This window comes from Rana temporaria, chromosome 2 (assembly GCF_905171775.1).
Source record: "Rana temporaria chromosome 2, aRanTem1.1, whole genome shotgun sequence".
Taxonomy (NCBI): domain Eukaryota; kingdom Metazoa; phylum Chordata; class Amphibia; order Anura; family Ranidae; genus Rana; species Rana temporaria.
Genome location: NC_053490.1, coordinates 99,320,437 through 99,340,395, shown reverse-complemented (window position 1 = coordinate 99,340,395; position 19,959 = coordinate 99,320,437). Strand labels below are relative to the sequence as shown.

General features: G+C 44.0%; 1 protein-coding gene across 2 annotated transcripts in view; it reads left to right on the top strand.

Annotated features, from left to right (window-relative positions):
- CUL5 (cullin 5) overlaps positions 1 to 19,959 on the top strand; it is a 74,797-nt gene that overhangs the window by 33,711 nt on the left and 21,127 nt on the right. For both annotated transcript variants that reach the window (XM_040340586.1, XM_040340585.1), the window contains exons 5-11: positions 5,036 to 5,177; positions 7,859 to 8,004; positions 8,087 to 8,167; positions 10,292 to 10,385; positions 14,016 to 14,146; positions 16,054 to 16,161; positions 18,352 to 18,416. In XM_040340586.1, the coding sequence (XP_040196520.1) occupies positions 5,036 to 5,177; positions 7,859 to 8,004; positions 8,087 to 8,167; positions 10,292 to 10,385; positions 14,016 to 14,146; positions 16,054 to 16,161; positions 18,352 to 18,416 (767 nt within the window). The remainder of the gene's footprint in view (positions 1 to 5,035; positions 5,178 to 7,858; positions 8,005 to 8,086; positions 8,168 to 10,291; positions 10,386 to 14,015; positions 14,147 to 16,053; positions 16,162 to 18,351; positions 18,417 to 19,959) is intronic.

Genomic DNA, 19,959 nt, shown 5'->3' with positions numbered 1-19,959 from the left:
GCCTGGTTCCGTTTGAGATCGGGAAAGGGTCCGACGTCACACCATTCGCCCTCACTCTGGCCGACGGGTCCGTGTACGCCGCTGTTATCCAGCTCATCATTTGCCGTCCCAGTCCTATATGCCTGAGAGTCGCGAACATAAATCGCCAGTTCACTCGGTCAAACGCCTTCTCGGCGTCTGTCCCTACGAAAACTGCAGGCGTTTTCGTGGTGTTGGTGGCGTGCAGTAAGTTTAAGACTTTGGTCGTGTTATCTCTGGCCTCTCTGGTCGGCACAAAGCCCACTTGGTCTGGGTGTATCAGGTCTGGGAGGTGTTTCTGAATTAATATAACAAATTGTTTTTAATTGCCATGTAGGGAAAGGACACCACCCAATTAGGATCCACCGGTTCCCCATCCAACACCTTAACATTTTCCCTGGCATTTATGAGGGTGGGCTCTCGCAGCTGCTCGGTACAGAAATCCTCCCTCCTGACCTCCAAGTCGGGTACCACATTTTGGCTACTCTCCATGTCAGGGTCAGGCAAGGTTTCCTGTTCATTACCCTCAAGCTGGGTGCTAGCTTCTAAGTCCTCCGGTTCCCCAGCCATGGCAGGGAAAGGAAGAGGATCTCCGGCTTCCTCGATCCCACCAACAGCATGCCCTTCCCTTTGGCAAAACGGGTCTGGTGAGAGTTCTCGAGTTTCCCCAGTAGGGGTAACGCTATCTACTGGCCTCCCTTCACTCTCCCATAACTTCCAAAAATGAGGAAAGTCTCTCCCCACTAAGGCTTCATGGAGCAGTGAAGGTACCACCCCCACTGAATGTGTTACACAGCCCCAGGGGGTATCAACCTCAACCACCGCTGTCTGGTAGTCCCGAGTGTCCCCATGGATGCATATTACCCCAATACAACTGGGGTGTAGTTTTGCGGGGTCTACACACGCACTCCTGACTAAGGTCACCACACTACCAGAGTCTAGCAGGGCTGTAAGAGGCTTGCCATCTATTGAAATAACGCACATTTGTTTTTCAAGGCGACTCTGACTTGTCGCAACACATGCGACCTGTGCAAACAGAGAAATGCGTCTTACCCTATCAACATAATCACATTGCATAGGTTCATCATTTAGAGGGCAATCTGCAGCAATATGGCCTAATGCATGGCAACGAAAACACCGTATTTGCCCTACCCCCAGTCCTTTTAACGGTCCCAAAAACCTTCCTGGCTTCTTTGGCCAGTCTCTAGGTCTAGGACCTACAGTCTCATCTGCTGTAACAACAGTCTTATCCACTCTCCCCAAACTCTTGAACCCCGGAACAGTCTTACCCGAACCGTTGGGAGATCTTGCACCCCGAGACACACCGAAGTGGGGCGTAGGTGGGTTTATCAAGTCCTCAGTAGCACTGTACCTCTCCACTAGGTCCACCATTTGGGCTGCAGTGTTGGGGTCCCCCTGTCCGACCCACTTTCTCAGGGTAGCAGGGAGCGCACGCAGGTACCGGTCCATTACCACACGCTCCACAATCTGAGGGCTGGTCAGAGTCTCTGGCTGCAACCACTTCCTGGTGAGGTGGACCAGGTCAAACATTTGTGACCGGGGTGGCTTGTTGCTGGAATAGGACCACTGATGCACGCGCTGGGCCCGAACTGCCATGGTGACACCCAAGCGTGCGAGTATTTCTGTCTTTAGAGTCTCATAGTCCTGGGCCTTATCTGGTTCTAGGTCAAAATAGGCCTTTTGGGGTTCTCCTGTTAGGAATGGGGCCAATAGTCCCGCCCACTGCTCTTTTGGCCATCCTTCGCGGTCAGCGACTCTCTCGAAAGTCGCCATGTACGCCTCAACATCATCCGCCGGTGTCATCTTTTGCAGGTGGTAGGAAGCACGTACAATCTTTGATTCCGCTAACACCGGAGGTGCGGACCCCTTTTTCAGTTCCACCAGAGCTTCGGTGAACTGTCGGTTCATCTCCTGCTGGGCAGCGTGTTGTGCTGCAACGGCCTCTGCGACTTGGCGGTGTTGTGCTGCAACGGCCTCTGCGACTTGGCGGTGTTGTGCTGCAGCGGCCTCTGCGACTTGGCGGTTTATCTCCTGCTGGGCAGCCTGTTGTGCTGCAGCGGCCTCTCGTTGTGCTGCAGCGGCCTCTGCGACTTGGCGGTTGGTTTCCCGCTGGGCTGCATTGGCCTGTAGCAGGGCCTTTAACATTTCTTCCATTTTCAGAAAAGTGCCCGCTGAATCCACCACGTGTGAGGGATTAGCTCGTGGGGATCACCTTTTCTGAAATCACAGTCTGTAAGCAGGCACTTTCTTTTAAGTCTGGCGGATGCCAGATTTTATTTATAAACGGTTTGCAGATTAAAATAAACAAAACAGTAAATTAAATCCTTGCCGTCCGGCGCTAAACTAAACAAACAGGATCTCCTCTCTATACAGTGTGGGGCTAGTCCCTGACACCCACAAAACATGCAGTAAAGCAAACCTTTTCAGTCCAGCACTCAGCGCTCCCCTCACTCAGGTCCCTTCCTGAGTTTCAAGCCAGAGCCCTGTTGTGCTCTCTTCCTGGACATTTAAAGTCCAGCTGATTGTGGACTCCAGTGGACCCAAACATCCGGACCGGAACCCTAGCCAGGCCCAGAGGCTGTAAAACCCGGAATGGATTCCGGTTCAGTCTCTCATGATAGAACGTATGCGAGGTGAAATGTACCTATGATCATGTATCGCACCTCGCATAGCGTCACAACAGGTAGATGTCCAAATGAGAATCATGATCAGTGAGACATTTTGCTATCTTTGCTTTATATCTGTGCTGCCGAGATCCATAGTTTCAGCAAGTTAAATATGTATCGATGTGAACGACAACCTGATGTCTTTATTTCTCCTAGTCCTAGTGTAAAGCAATACTGAAGACTGCCCTAAAGCTTGTTTGTAGTGAGCATGATATCCACTTATGGTCAGACTATCATTTTACATCAGACCCCTGTTTGTAATAACATTGTGGTGTCTCCTCCTCCAATCTTCCAAGGTTCCCAAGAGCAGCAGCCTAAAATTTCACATGAATGTAGATACTGGTGTTAGTCCGAAGGCCCTGTTTTGTGGCATTTTGTTGGAAAGTTAAAGCGGTTGTAAAGGCATACTTTTTTCCCTAAAATAATAATAACCATGGTAGACGTACCTGTTCTGTGCAGCAGTGGCATTGGCCCTGAACCTTCTCTTCTGGGATCCCCTGCTGATGCTCTAGACTCTTCCTCTTCTGTGTGTGCAAGCTGTGTACTATAGGGTCACACATGTGGGCGCACTCGCAAGCCCTGCTTTGTGTGTCCATAGACACGGCACCGCTCAACCGCGCCGCTCACCACCCCCCACCCCCCCCCCCCCTTCACACACTCAATGTGGATGCAGAAATCCTCCCTGCTGTTTCTCTGAATTTTGAGAGTGGGGAAATCAGTGCTGCAGTCTATTGCCTATTGTGCTGATCGAGTGTAAAAATACCGCCATGGTTACATAGTTAGTCAGGTTGAAAAAAGACACAAGTCCATCCAGTTCAACCACAAAAAATAAAAAAACAAAATAAAAAACACAGTAAAATCCTATACACCCAACTCCATACTCACAGTTGATCCAGAGGAAGGCAAAAACCCCCAGCAGAGCATGATCCAATTTGCTACAGCAGGGGAAAAAATTCCTTCCTGATCCCCCGAGAGGCAATCGGATTTACCCTGGATCAACTTTACCTACAAATCTTAGTACTCAGTTGTATTCTGTACATTTAGGAAAGTATCCAGGCCTTTCTTAAAGCAATCTACTGAGCTGGCCAGAACCACCTCTGGAGGGAGTCTGTTCCACATTTTCACAGCTCTTACTGTGAAAAAACCTTTCCGTATTTGGAGGTGAAATCTCTTTTCCTCTAGACGTAAAGAGTGCCCCCTTGTCCTCAGTGTTGACCGTAAAGTGAATAACTAACTCAACACCAAGTTCACTATACGGACCCCTTATATATTTGTACATGTTGATCATATCCCCCCTTATTCTCCTCTTCTCAAGAGTGAATAAATTCAGTTCCTCTAATCTTTCCTCATAGCTGAGCTATGGTGGTTGAAAAGAAGTCGATCGGTAGACTGACTTCTAGTAAACCAGCTGAATTTTGATCCATGTATGGCCAGCTTAAAGCGGTTGTAAACCCAAAAATAGATTTAAAAAACAAAAACAAAAAAAAACCCTGCAAGACAAAGCCATTATGAGCTAGTATGACTAGCATACTAGCTCATTATGCATTACTTACCTTAGATCGAAGCCGTCCTTGTCTCCCCCTCCGGTTGCAGACATCTTTCCGGAAGGTTACTTCCGGGTATCGCCGCTCTGGCGCTCTGATTGGCCAGAGCGGCGATGACATCACTATGCGTGTGGGAGCCGTCAAAGCCGGCATTATCCATTGATAAAACCGGCATTATCAGTGTGCCTGCGCCGTTGTCTATGGCGCCCATGTTCCGTACACAACGGTGCATTCTTTGTGGTAAATATCTCCTAAACCGTGTAGGTTTAGGAGATATTGCAAACACCTACAGGTAAGCCTTTATCTAGGCTTACCTGTAGGTGAAACATGTCAGAGTGGGTTTACAACCACTTTAACACTACCCTCTCCCCAGAGTAACAATGCTGCTGTCCATTGATGTCTGACTTACTACTTCATTCAGAATGCAGACACCCTAAGACAAGAAGTGTTACTGGCTGGATCACCAGGGTAAATAACGGACAATAGAAAACGAATGCAGCCACCACATCCAATGATTGGTAAGCTGCAATATGTAAAATTTTTGATATTGGGTTTAATACCGCTTTAAGAAAAGACATATTGCTTTCTGGACACAAGTCTGTTTCCATCTGACTGCCCATAGAGGAAAATGGAGGGTCCGCTCAGGTCCACCTGAAGAACAGACGGGTGGACCTGATTGGACCACTTTTGTGAAAGGGACCTCCAAATTCAGGTTGAAACAATGTTTCTTGTGCAAGAAGATATACTTGTTTCCTTTTTCACTTGGTTTTATTTCTTGTCTTGCAGCTGATGCTGGATACGTGGAATGAATCTATATTTTCTAATATAAAGAATCGTCTTCAGGATAGTGCAATGAAATTGGTTCACGCGGAACGGTTAGGGGAAGCATTTGATTCCCAACTAGTTATTGGTGTTAGAGAATCCTATGGTATGTGTTACAAAATGTGCTGGCAATCTTTTTTACAGTATATGAACCTTATGTGGGTGAGACAGATTTATTTTTCTTTGTTTTTGGGGGGGTAATCACTTACTCCCTCTCCCCAAAAAACAGTGTCTACAAAAATATAATTGTCTATTGTTGTGTCTTATACACTAGTAAGATAACAGCAGTATATTCATCATAAAGGGGAACTAAACTCAAATGATAAGTTAAAGGATTGTTAACATTTTTGTTGGGGTTGATAAATAAAAATAAGAAAGGCTATAACACCTAAGCTAGGTACACATAGGCCCGAAAACGGTCAGTTCGGCAGTTGTCGATTTGACTTTCTGCCCATGTGTACAGCTCCCTGTTCAACAGAAGCCGTTCTCGCGACCGGCTTTTTTGGAACGAATATGCTGGAAAACAAGCATCCGATCAGCACCCGCAGCCGAATGGGTGGGCAATCCCCCTGTCAGAACACAATAGCTCAGCAGGGAGATCGCTGTACTAACATTGCATGTGTTAGTGCGGCGATCTGTACATTTTTTGCAGTTCAGCCCGCTGGGTTGAATGAAAAAAAGCTTTCTATGTTTACCCAGCATTACCTTTCCTTGAGATCATGCTCCTTTTGTTGCTATGTGTCTTTAATACCTGGAATCTTCATCATATAACCAGTGCTGAAGGGGGAAGATCAGTCAGCTCATACCCCCTTTAGTTAGATCACATGACCAGGTGTTTAGGCCTTGAGGTGGGTAACCTACATGAAAGGTAGCCTGAATCAGCGTTTTCTTTAGGAAAACTGTTACTGTTCTTTACAGTCCTAGCAAGGCTGTTTTAATATGGCTCTAATAGGTGTTGAGATTCCTAAAAAGACACTGTAAATCTTTCCCAAGTAAGGCAAAATGACAGGGTCTATAAGACATTCTCTTACTCTGGTGGTATGCTTGCATCCCCTGCACTTCCTTGCAGCTCTTTGCTCCTCTGTAGCCAGTGATACTACCAGGAACTTCCAACTATGAAGGAGCATGTAAGCTGCTACCGTTTATTAGGCCCCATTCACACCTGAGCATAGCGTTTTCAGGCAAAAAGTCGTGCAATTTTACAGCGATTTTGCCACAATGTTACAGGTCAAAAGTTCACCAATGTAAAAAGCAGAAAAACGCCCAAATCTGCCTAACAAAAAAGTCCCAGAACTTGTTTGAGCTTTAGGCGTTTTGGAGCTTCTGGCTTCAGGCGTTTTGGAGTGGAGATGTGAACCATCTCCATAGAGAATAATAGATTTTTTTCCCTCCAGCATTTTGTGGCTTCAAGCTACAAAACGTTCAGGTGTGAATAGGGTCTTATAGGTAGATTCAGAGAGATGTGCTTAACTTTGCGGTGGCATAGCTTAGCCTGTTTAGGCTACGCCGCCGTAAGTTAGCAAGGCAAGTACTTGATTCTCAAAGTACTTGCCTGCTAAGTTACGGCGGCGTAGCGGCGCCTAATTCAAATGTGTCTAAGGGGGCGTGTTTTATGTTAATGGGGCTTGACCTGACGTTTTTGACGTTTTTTTTTTACTGCGCATGCGCCTACATTTCCCAGTATGCATTGCGGCTATGTCCGCCGCACGGGCCTATTGATTTTGACGTGGACGTAAACAACGTAAATCCCTATTCACGGACGACTTACGCAAACGACGTAAACATTTCGAATTTCGAATCGGGAACGGCGGCCATACTTTAACATTAACATTACTATTCCATCTACAAGATGGAATAACTTTAGGCCTGATATTGTCTTACGGAAACTGCGTAAATGTACTGCGGCGGCCGGGCGTACGTTCGTGAATCGGCGTATCTACTAATTTACATATTATACGCCGACCGCAATGGAAGCGCCACCTAGCGGCCAGCCTCAGTATTGCAACCTAAGATAGGACGGCGCAAGCCGTCCTATCTTATATATGTTTAAGCGTATCTCTGTTTGAGAATACACTTAAGCATAAGTTGGCGTAGATTCTGAGTTAGGTCGGCTTATCTACTGAAAGCCGGCCTAACTCTTTGTGAATCTACCTATTAGTGTCTGGGCCTAGCAGACAATCAGTAGGACCAAGCACTGTCACATGACTGGGGATAGTAAAATCAAAACTGCCCTGGGTTGCCAACACAGCAGGATCTCGGTGCTGACTGCAGAGGAGCAAGGAACCGCTTTGTTCAGCAAAGCTGGCCATAGACGGTTCAGCAGGAACCACCCGAGATTCGAACCATGTATGGGCAGGCTGAATGTACCCAAGTTGATTGATCAATCAACTTGGGTACATCCAGCCTGCCAGATTTTACATGAGATTATTGCAAGCTGCTGTTATAGCTGCTAGCAATAATCACTGTCTCCTCCCAGCGAAGATGGCTTCCCCAGCGAACAGGGACCCTTAACACTGAATGCAATGTAAAATAAAAAATGAGAGAATCACACCACACATCAGGGCATATACAACTTGAGATATATATGCATACTGTATATAAACAACTTTCAGCTGAGCAAATCCCCAATGCTGGCAGTAATCATTATTGGTTGGCCAAAGTTCTCATTCAGTCTCGTGTCTGATGCATGATCATGGCAGCACTGGGAGGCAAAGCATATTTACTTATGTAGAAGTGTTTTCTGATTTCCTGATTTGAAAAGGTTTCGTCTTGTGTTTTGGTTTTCAGTTAATCTTTGTTCAAATCCAGAATACAAACTGCAGATCTATCGGGACAATTTTGAAAAAGCCTATTTAGATTCTACAGAGAGGTTTTACCGAACCCAGGCCCCTTCTTACCTCCAACAAAACGGTGTACAGAATTACATGAAATACGTAAGATGATATTGGAAATGTGTGACATCTGTGTGTCCTCCAGAAGAGAATCTCTTTATAACGGCTATTTCACTCTGAACAGGCAGATGCTAAACTAAAAGAAGAAGAGAAGAGAGCCCAACGATACTTGGAGACAAGGCAAGAATGTAACTCTGTGCAAGCGGTGAGTGTGCTGGAAGAATTTCTAGTATTTGTAAATGCATGACACCTGTCATGAGAGAATCTCACAAGCTTCATTGTGACCTTTCCTTCGTTGTTGAATGGACTTCATTGCATTGAGCCATTGACCTGTTACAAGTATAAAGATAGGAGGAATTCTAACAATTTTTTTATACTCATTGTGACGGTATTACAATGATATCCCCGTCAACGTTCCCTTCTTCCCATAATGAAAATCACCCCAATATTCCACGAGGAGGAATATTCCTGGGATCGCCCAAAAAGCCACACATGAGACAAGCTTACTGCTGGAACAAGACAGACTTTTAATGGTATAACACAGAGCTTATATGTGGTTACAACTGTTTCAATGACAATCTCCACCCCCCCTCACACAGTGGGGGGTCTTCAATACAGATCCTTTGAAATAAGGATATCTCTTTGAACTAATCAGTATCTAGCCGGTTCGGCTCCGCTATGTTTAACCTGATCAGACACATTCCTTTATCAATAAACATTTAGAACAATACACACAAGAGAGTCAATTAACTCTTTGAAATAGGGAGCTGGCTGAGGAAGGGTCATTAACATATCAATCAGCCTGTAACACATGAACCCTTTTTACCTCTAACACACACAATATAACTAAAACAAGCAGGGAGAATTACACTGAAGCATATGCTTCACACTCATTTACAGCATGTATTTTCCTGGTCTGTGACTTCATGCTGGACACAGCCAGACTACAATCATTTTTAGAAGGGTATCAGCAATGACAACCCTTATACTTCTCTAATAATCTGGTCACTGTAAGACCCATTTCACACTGAGGGCGTTTTGCAGGCGCTATAACGCTAAAAATAGTGCCTGCAATTTGCCCTTAAACAGCTGCTTCTCACACACCAGTGTAAAAGCCCGAGGGCTTTCACACTGGAGCGGTGCGCTGGCAGGGCATCAGAAAAAGTCCTGCCAGCAGCTTCTTTGGAGCGCATTAGCAGCGGTGAACTCACCACTGCTAATGCGCTCCTGCCCACTGCCGTTCTGCTGTAGCGGCGCATTACGGGCGGTATTAACGATTTCTTGGCCGCTAGCGGGGGTTAAAAGCACCCAGCTAGCGGCCAAAATGCGCCGCAAATCCGACAGTAAAATAGCGGTGTTTTACCACTATTTTACTGCTGACACTATGGGCGGCACCAGTGTGAAAGGGGTCTAAAGTATGAACAGAGCTAACATGCACTCACCAACATTAAAGTTGCCAGAGGAACGCAGCAACATATGCGTTTGTGTCAGCAGGATCCTTCACATGTGGTCAACCGGCTCCATTCTCACAGTGGGGACACCCCACAGGCCACTTCTCACCAAAAGGGAGCTGCCAGTTCCAAGCATGGAAGTGACAGCAAGACGTCAGCATGTAGCTCCTGCCCCAACTAGCGTCCCCTAAAGACTTGCATTTGCATGAAACATTTTGGGGCAGGAGCTACACTCTGACATCTCACTGCCACTGAAACTGGCTGCACTCTCTTGATAAGAAGCGGTACTGCGGGTGTCCCCATTGTGAGAATGGAGCTGGTTGATCACGTGTGAGGGATCCTGTTGACTCAAACACGTATGTGGCAGCTTTCCTCTGGCAGCTTTAATGTTGGTGAGTGCATTTTAACTCTGTTGCTAATGCATGGTGGAGAGGATTTCCATTAGCTTTTGGAAGACCGTTTCTGTGCGGTGATATTCATCACATATTTTGGACTTTTTTATATTGGACTTTTTTTACACCGATTTTTATTTTTTATCAATTTTAAATATAGCAAATGCTTTTTGCACATCATGAATTCTGTGTTTTATAGCACATGCTTTAAGCTGGTAATATTCTTTATTTGGAGGCGCTGCAATATTTTTTTTTGTTGGTCTCTTTGAGTATTGTATGTTTTCATTTTGCAAGCTGCCCATTTCTCTTCTTTGTTTTCAGAAATATAAACCTGACAGGGGTTCTAACCTCCCACTACAATATCCACAACTAACAAAAAAATGTATAAAATAGGCTTTAGAAGTGTTTTAAGTGCTCCTGTTCACACAGACTTTTATAAAGTACTTTTATAAATACTTATTTTAATTCATATGCTCCAAATTACAGCTCATGGAGTGCTGCGTTAATGCTCTGGTGACATCTTTCAAAGAAACCATTTTAGCTGAGTGCCAAGGAATGATCAAACGCAATGAGACAGAAAGTAAGTATTGACCAGTAAACTTGTATTCTTAATGTAAAGAATAAGTGCACCTTTTAACTTGACTTTCCCACAAAATGCTACTCTGCCTCTAAAAACAAAAGTTGACTAATACCGTTCCCCCTTCCATGTCTCTGATCATCCTTTGCTCTCTTCTGTACTCTGTGATTCCACCTGCTTGCTGCTACATCAGTACAGTGTTCAAGACAAAGTAAGTGGTGTTGCAGCTAGAGGGTGGAAACAGGTATTGTGTGCAGATGCTAAAGATTCTTTGGCCAGTGTAGCTGCAAAAGAGCAAAGATTATAAGCCACCAACAGGGGGCAGGTTACCAGGTAAAAGGGTGTCAGGACAGCATGTGAAGTACACAGACCACATTTAAAACCTAATTCAGCTTCTAATTTTTCCTCAAAAATTGTACTTGGGCTTTTATATCCAGGTAAATGAAGCGAAATTTTAAATGCATCGTAATCGTACAGTACCAGACAAGGACGTAAGGCTAATGTCAGAAGAAAACTGCTTACAGCTGGCTGACTCAGTAAGCCTTATAACCATGGCATTTCATTCTGTTCTTCAGCAACCATGAACTTGTGTCATAGAAGTGTTCCTTAGAGCAGTGTTTCTCAACCTCCTTTTAGTCAAGGCACCCATTAAAATTCCACTCAGTCTCGAAGCACCTCATTCATTAAAAACAAAACAAATAGTTTTGCATAATGTAGCAACATCCACATGCGTAGGACATTCTACATTAGCAGTGATTTATTCTTCTAAAGCAAATAGACCTTTGTACAAGGATTAGTACTGATTAGTATTCCAATGTTTCTCTTCTCCCTCAGTTTCTCCCTCACTCGGCTAAGGTGACCCTGGTGCTGAAAGAGAAGGGAAGGTGCCCAACATCCTTCTTAAAGTGGAGCTCCACCCAAAAATGTAGCTTCCGCTTTTTGGAACCCCAGCCCCCCCCCCCCCCCCGGTTTCACATTTGCCACCTTTCAGGGGGGAGGGGGGTGCAGATACCTGCACCCCCCTCCGGGAATACAGTACAGTACTGGTATTTGCACCCACTTCCGGGAATACAGTACTGCGGCAGCCACGCCTCTACCCATAGCCCCTCTGTCTTCTGGGAAACACACTGTTCCCAGGAGAGAGCGGGGACCAGTGACTGCACGCCATTCGCACAGTAGGGAACCGGGCAGTGATGCCACAACGCTTCACTTCCTGATTACCTAACCGAGGATGGTGGCAGGTGCAGCCGAGGGACGAGCCATTGCTCGTCCTCGGCTGATGACATAGCCGGCGCGCTGGACAGGTAAGTTTCCATTTTTTAAAAGTCAGCAGCTGCAGTATTTGTAGCTGCTGGCTTTTAAAAAAAAAAAAAATTGTCGGAACCTCCGCTTTAACCGATGACATCATTGGTTGTTAGGACACTGGCAGCTGAAAGGCTGTAAAGATGCATAACTAAAACCTGTGGCTTTGTGTAACTAATAGGCAGGCTCCACCTGCTGGCTTCTATACAGTTTTTGGGCAATTTCTAGTTTTTTTGCCAAGGCACCCCGGTTGAAAAAGGCTGCCCTAGACCCTTCTCACTAACAAGGAGTTGCCATCAGCTACTGACAAACAACATTAAACATGTCCCCCCACAGGATTCATCGATAATGCCACTCCAATGCACATACGTTGCAGTGCACCACAACACATGGCAACTTAGTAGTGTTAGTTGCAGTGTGCTGTGTTTTAAACATAAGCACATTTAGCTTTTTTGGTGCGATTTCTGTGTACAGACTTTGATGAATATATCTCAGCCTTGATTGTAAACTGCCACAGCCCACAGTGTCAGTAATACTGGATATAAGTTAACAGGCTTACTTGGGTAATCTGTGCTACCATCCTTACAAACCCTTTCCATACATGATTGGATACTGAACAGCCCAAGATGTGCAAGTTTCCAACAGTAGGGGGACGCTGCATGCCAGGATGTCCTGGCAAGTCCTTGACTTCACGAAATGCATCACTGTCTCCTAATGCCCACCGACCACCCATCCAACCATCTTGTGTGCTCTGTTCACGGTATTCATCAAAATATATAGCGCCATATGTGGACAGTAATGGTGTTTGAGAATGCAGAAATGGCAGTAGCAGAGCATTTTGAACAAAATAATGCATTTCTTATATACAAGCCATACAGGTAACAATAAATGTTACATTTTAGATTTAATGGCTTAGACTCCAGTCGCACAGGGGCAACACGACTTCCAGCGTGACTTTGGGAGGCAACTTGGACACGACTTGAGTATGAATCACAGCGTGACATTAGGGCAACTTACAAGGCAACTTCAAGTTGCTTCCAGGACAGGAGCCTTTCCAGAGGCCAATCAAACAAGAATCAGCTCTGGGGGGGGAGGGGGGGGGGTTTGTTTGAGAAATGTATGTTATCTTCCTGTAAAGTTGCTTCTGTTAAGACAGTGATCCGACTTCTGAGGCGACTTCCATTGAAATCAATGGGTACAAGTCGCCTAGAAGTCGGATTGAAGTAGTACAGGAACCTTTTCTGAAGTCGGAGCGACTGCAGTAGTGTACATTAAGACGGCTCCATTCACTTCAATTGCTTTTCTCAACAGCGCGACTTGGGGCGACTTCAAGTCTGATCCCAAGTTGCCCCAGTGTGAATGGGCTCTAAAAATAGTATTTTCTTTGAAAACATTTTTAACACAACAAAGAAAATATCAGTTTGGTCCAGTTCAGTGAGATTTTCCACCAGCACTGATGATTTTGTTTTCATAACAACTTATCTATTAAAAAATGCCTATTACTTGTAGTTGATTTCTGCCAGATTGGATGCAAACAACATAGAAACTCAAATATGAAATACAGCTAAATATTCATATTATCAATATTAAACAGGTTTATGGATTTAGTTTTTGTAAGACTGGTCACATTTGATAGCTGTCCATGGCTACTTAGTTTTCCAGTGGCGGTTTTATTCGTTTATTTCCTCAAAATATTTTTTTAGTCAGGTTGTCAACTTATCTCAGCTGAAGGTTCACGTTACCAAAGGTCGGCCTCAAAACCTTAATGACTTGGAGAGGTTCTGCAAAGAGGAGTGGGACAAAATCCCTCCTGAGTTGTGTGCAAACCTGGTGGCCAACTACAAGAAACGTCTGACCTCTGTGATTGCCAAGGGTTCTGCCACCAAGTCATGTTTGGCAAAGGGGTCAAATACTTACCTCAAAATACTATTAGTTTTTCTTGATTTGTTTGTTGTTCTGTCCCTTACTGTTAAAATAAACCTACCATTAAAATTATAGACTGATCATTTCTTTGTCAGTGAGCAAACGTAAAAAATCAGCAGGGGGTCAAATACTTTTTCCCTTCACTGTAAATGTCTGAAAATCTGAGGATTTCATTTCACAAAACAAATACACAGGTAAGTGAATTTGTTGCCAAAATCTGTGATATTCAGGTCTTGGGCAACATAACTGATACATTGACTCCAATTTTTACTGATGGACTCTTTTTTCCTGGTTTATATCTACACTTGTGAGTTTTTGTTTTGTATCGGACACATTTTTATATTGGTTTGTGTGTGTTTGGAAGGATGATCCCATCTGGGCTAAAGCTCTTCTCTGGTCTCTCTATAGAGTTGCACTTAATGTTTTCTCTCATGGATAAAGTTCCGAGTGGAATTGAGCCAATGTTAAAGGACCTCGAGGAGCACATTGTGAGTGCTGGATTAGCAGACATGGTGGCAGCTGCAGAAACCATTACTACTGTAAGTATTCTGTTCCTATATCATATGTTCCATGTAATCCAGTCATGTCTGAATTGTATAGAGTTGTGTGAATAAATCTAGCCATACAGTACATGAACCAAAATTTGGCTATTTCTTGTTTTGACTGTTTTTGTTCATTGTATCAGTGTGATCACGTGTCAGTGTGATCACGAGCTGTGTATTTTTAGAGCGTCCCTGCTGTCAGAATACACTAGCACAACAGGGAGGATTTCTATATCGACCTTGAATGCGGGAATCTTTATTTTTTATTTTTGTGGGGGTTCATATTTTTTAATCTATGGCCAGCTTAAGTATTGCGCCGTTACCTAATTTACAAGAGTGTACTCTGGGAGATGAATTCATACTTTTTATTTACTATCTTGCTATACAAGCAGTCATGTACTGTAATTTGAGAGATGAGAGTAATATCATATTATCGTATTTTAAAAAGATAATTGTTGGTAAGAACAAAATAAGAAACATGTCTAATTTGTATTGCATTCAGGGATTTAGTTGCTTCTTCAAACTCTAATACAAAGTTTTACTGATTAATTTTTCATATGGATGCTCATCACCATGTCTCCATCGTTAACCACTTGCCGCCCGCCAATGACAGATTGACGGCGGCAAAGTGGTTGTCTGATCCTGACTGGACGTCGTATGACGTCCTCAGGATATTGAGCCGCTGCGCGCCCCCGGGGGCGCACATCGCGGCGATCGTTGTTGCGGGGTGTCAGTCTGACACCCCGCAACACCGATCTAGGTAAAGTGTCTCTCACAGAGACACTTTACCACGTGATCAGCCGTGTCGAATGACGGCTGATCACGATGTAAACAGGAAGAGCCGTTGATGGCTCTTCCTCACTCGCGTCTGACAGACGCGAGTAGAGGAGAGCTGATCGGCGGCTCTCCTGACAGGGGGGGTTCGCGCTGATTGTTTATGAGCGCAGCCCCCCCTCGGATCGCCCCCTCGAATCGCCAGAGAATAAAAAAAAAAAGGGCAAAAAAAAATAAAAAATTGTAAAAAATATAAATAAAATAAAAAACAGAAAGAAAAGATGCCAATCAGTGCCCACAAATGGGCACTGATTGGCAACATGGAGTGCCACCCCTCAGTGTCCATCAGTGCCACCCCACAGTGCCCATCAGTGCCACCCATAAGTACCCATCAGTGCCACCCATAAGTACCCATCAGTGCCACCCATATGTGCCGCCCATGAGTGCCCTTCAGTGCCGCCCATGAGTGCCCTTCAGTGCCGCCCATGAGTGCCCATCAGTGCCGCATACCAGCGCCCATCAGTGCCGCATACCAGCGCCGCCTATCAGTGCCACCTCATCGGTGCTACCTTATCGGCGCCCATCAGTGCCACCTCATCGGTGCCCATCAGTGCCGCCATATCAGTGCCCATAATTGAAGAATAAAACGTACTTATTTACAAAAAAATGAACAGAAAAAAATAAAAACTTTATTTTTTTTCCAAATTTTCAGTCTTTTTTTAGTTGTTGCGCAAAAAAAAAAAAAATGCAGAGGTGATCAAATACCACCAAAAGAAAGCTCTATTTGTGGGGAAAAAAGGACGTCAATTTTGTTTGGGTACAGTGTAGCACGGCCGCGCAATTGTCATTCAAAGTGCGACAGTGCTGAAAGCTGAAAATTGGCTTGGGCAGGAAGGTGCGTAAGTGCCCTGTATGGAAGTGGTTAAGCATTGGGGAACAAATGTATGTCAGCTTCGGTTAAAATGTTTTCTTTGAAAAATAAGTGCTCTTTTAGTTATCATTAATAAGCAGATCTCGCTACATCCTTTTCTCATTCTGTATATACTGGTGATTTTTCTGAAACTGTAAGTTAGATAGAGCTATATAACCTGAATAAAGACTAACGCTGCTTTTCTTTTTTTTTTGGCTAGGATTCTGAGAAGTATGTAGAGCAATTACTGACATTGTTTAATAGATTTAGCAAACTAGTAAAAGAAGCCTTTCAAGATGATCCAAGGTTTCTTACTGCTCGAGACAAGGTAGGCATAAATTTTAGTCTGCTATACCTCATTTATCTATTCTTCTCCATGTATTTGTAGAGGGTATTGTTAAATTACTCCAAAAAGTAGAAAAAAAAGCTTACGTTAAAGCTGTGCTTCACCCAAAAGGGGAAGCTCCACTTGTTCGCACCCTCCACCGCCACGTTTGGCACTTTTTGGGGGGAGTGGGTACTTGGCTTTGACAAGGTAACGCTCCCGCTTCTGAGTAAGGTCGGCGATCCCCACCCTACTGCCTTCTGGTACACACACAGGTCCCAGAAGACAGCAGGGACATTCAGAAAGTGCAGCATGTCTTACGCAATAGGAAACCCTTACTTACAATGCCTGCATCTGAAGCCGATTGATGAATCGGCTTGTGGTGCCGACATCGTGGGATCCATGGACAGGCGAGTGTCCTTTTATATTAAAAGTCAGCAGCTACACTATTTATAGCTGCTTACTTAAAAAAAAAATTACAGACTGGAGCTCCTCTTTTAAGTAGAAAACATGGCTGTACATTGTCATTCATTTAGTTGTGTAGTTGATTCTGCAGGCTATCAAAGTGCTATTGCATTTTTGGAAGGCTGATAGAAATGTTAAGCTACCCTTGCTGACCACCTTCTAAAAATGTCAATTGATTTACTCTCGGGCTGATTGTTGAAACCCTTTTCGTTACTTACCTAGAACATAATGTTAATCAGTGGTTCTGACCTCTCTGGTTGCATGATTTGTTTAGATCAGTGCTTCAGAAGGCCAACAATGGAAGCTTGCATATCCCTTTCTGGAAAGGTTTCCCCTTAGGAAGAACTCACATGAAAGTTCAAAAATTGTATTTATTTATTTTAACTTGAGCACTTCTGATCGGTGGCCCATTTGTCCCCTAAACACACCTTTTAATGCTGGCTGTAGCTCTACCCCCATTTGAAACCTAAATTATAGGCATTTCATTGTGGGAAGGTACGGCCAGCACAGCGTCCCTGCCCTCTCTCTCTAGCAAGGGCTGCTCTTATACATGCACAGCCCTGGCTGATGGATCGCACAGCACTGGAGTGATCGTTAACTATTATGAAAGAATAAGCCGTGCTGACCATTCATAACAGTGAATCAGCGCTGTTGCTCTATGTGTCTGTCTGTTGCTGCCTGTACACATACACAGCACTGTGTGATCTTTCACTTTTAAGAGTGACCGATCAGGCAGGTAGGTGCCTTGTATGACACAACCCTTCAGAGAGTATTGATTTTCCGAGTCCCCTACACTGCTCAGTGGTTTTGTCTTCTTATTTCCACATCACTACTTTACATTAAACCATTTTGACTCGATGACAAGGCTGCTTTAAGTATACTCACATAACTAAAACTTTGGCCTGAACACAAAGTTTATAATCACCCTGTGAGATGGCCTTAAAGTGTTACTAAACCCAGTACACAGAACATAGAAATGCAATTATTTTAGTAAATATAAAGTGCTAAATATCTTTTCTCATCAGCAGTTAGAGCAGTCTTGTGATGTCTATCAGTGTCCAGCCAAGCACTGGTTAAAGCTTGTAGGAGGAGCTTTCTGACCATCCTATGAGGATGCAGAACCCCTGACCCTCTGTCTTGACAGTGCTGGTTGGCCCTGTGCTGATCACATGCACCCTCCCAAGAGAAAAAAAAACCTCTGGCAATACACACCAAACTTAACATGTTCAGCCTGACTCCATAGACTCTGTGTTATCGGGAAATTATCAGGGGACAGTGGAAGTAGGAGAGGATCAGAGAAGACAGGATCAAACAGCCTTTTTACACAATGCGGAGGATTAACCCCTTAGGTTCCACAGTGACTATAACCAGCATGCTTTACTGCATATACATACTGATTTTACTGTTGCGGGTTTAGTAACACTTTAAGACAGCTACACAATGCTTAAAAAGAAACTTAATATTTCTTGATTTCTTTTTTTATTTCACAAAGCATGCTGTGACAGCCACGTAGTAACCAGACCAGTGTAGAACAACATTTGATCTTGGGAATGACAGAGATGAGCTTAATTACCTTTTAGTGAAGGATATTTCCACATATTTAGGCTGCATTGGTTATGTACAACATTTTTCCAAGTGATTTTTGAACTTGTATCTTTATATTTGTGATTTTTGTATCCTTTAGAAAAGAAAAAAACATTTATATTGTGTTTTGTTATTATCTTCTAGGCATACAAGGCTGTGGTGAATGATGCAACAATATTTAAACTGGAACTACCACTAAAGCAAAAAGGGTAAAGAACTTTTTTCTTATTGTTGATGGGGAGGCGTACTGCTCTCTCTTGCTTATAGTTGGCCTTCTCTACCCTTTCCTTTAATCTTTAGATAAATCTGTAATTTCAGTCTGTTGTATTTAATTTTGTATTTTTTTTTATTGTTTGTGTTTTGTATGTATTTTTTAGGTTCATTCGTTTTTAAACTGCTGTCTTATAGCTGTTAAATAGTATAGTAATAGCTGTAAAGTAAGGATGCTTTTACAAATAAGACAATGAGTACTTTTTATATATCAATTTATATAACAACCTACAAAGTACTTAAATAGAAAAAAAAATAATAATAATCAAATCCACCATGCAATACTAGGGAGGTGTCTAAACAGTCCCAATTTCTTTCTGCAGCAGCCTCAGACATAGAGATCGGATCTCAACATTGAGTCTTTCTGGTAGTACATGAAAAGACAGAAGCAACTGATATAGCTTAAAGTGGATGTAAACCCGATTTTTTTTTTTTGCTGTCACAACGTAGAGTAAAATATTTCCTATCATCTTGCCACAAAGAGTTAATCCAGCTCAGAGCAATCCTCTTTTATTGTTCAGTGAAATAAAATGGACTTACAGAGAAAAACCTTAATCCGTTCCGCCCTCTTGCTGTGAGTGACAGGTTATTTACATATCTCATGCACTAGCCTGGAGACGGGCATTCTTTTTTAATTCCCACCCCCACGCCTTTTCTGAAGTCATGTGGTTACTTTTCTGGATTTTGACTCGATGTTGGTGATCATAGCAGAATTCAGTGTAAGGAATACATAGAACAAAATGCAAGTTGACAAGGGGAGTGTAGAGGTGGGCGGGGAGTCTACTGACATCACGACTCCACCCACCGAGCTCAGACAACAGACCCACCCACAGAATCTGCAGTTTTTCAGTTCTTATAGCAGACAGAGGGGAGACGTTTGACAGGTAAGGATACATGCAGGAGACATCTATATCCTTATAGATCAGCACTATGGCAGTAGTTTAGAAAGGATGAGAGTGGGTTTACATCCACTTTAAAGTGAAGTTCCACCCAAAAGTGGAACTTCTGCTCATTTGTTCCCCCCCCCCCCCCCCCATTCCCCTCCGGTGCCACAATTGGCACCTTTTGGGGGGAGGGGGGACAGGATATCTTTGACAGGTATCTTATTCCCACTTGCGGGAGCCAAAGCCGTGGATATTGACGTCACGGCTCCCTCTGTCGCCAGGCCAGTAGGAGAAAAGAGCGGACCTTTGCGCATGTGCAGTAGGATTCCCTGCATGAAGCTGTAAGGCTACACTGCCGGGTTCCCTTACAGGCCATGGCGGCGGCAGCATCCGACATCTGATGTAAGCTGCAGTGCCAACATCGCTGGACTCCAGGACAGGTAAGTGTCCTATTATTAAAAGTCAGCACCTGCAGTATTTGTAACTGCTGGCTTATAATTTTTGCAGCGGTGGGCAGACCTCCGCTTTTAAATTAGCATTTGTTTTGTTTTTTAACACTTTACCTGTCGAATTCCTAAAAAATGCTGTGTGTAAGTGT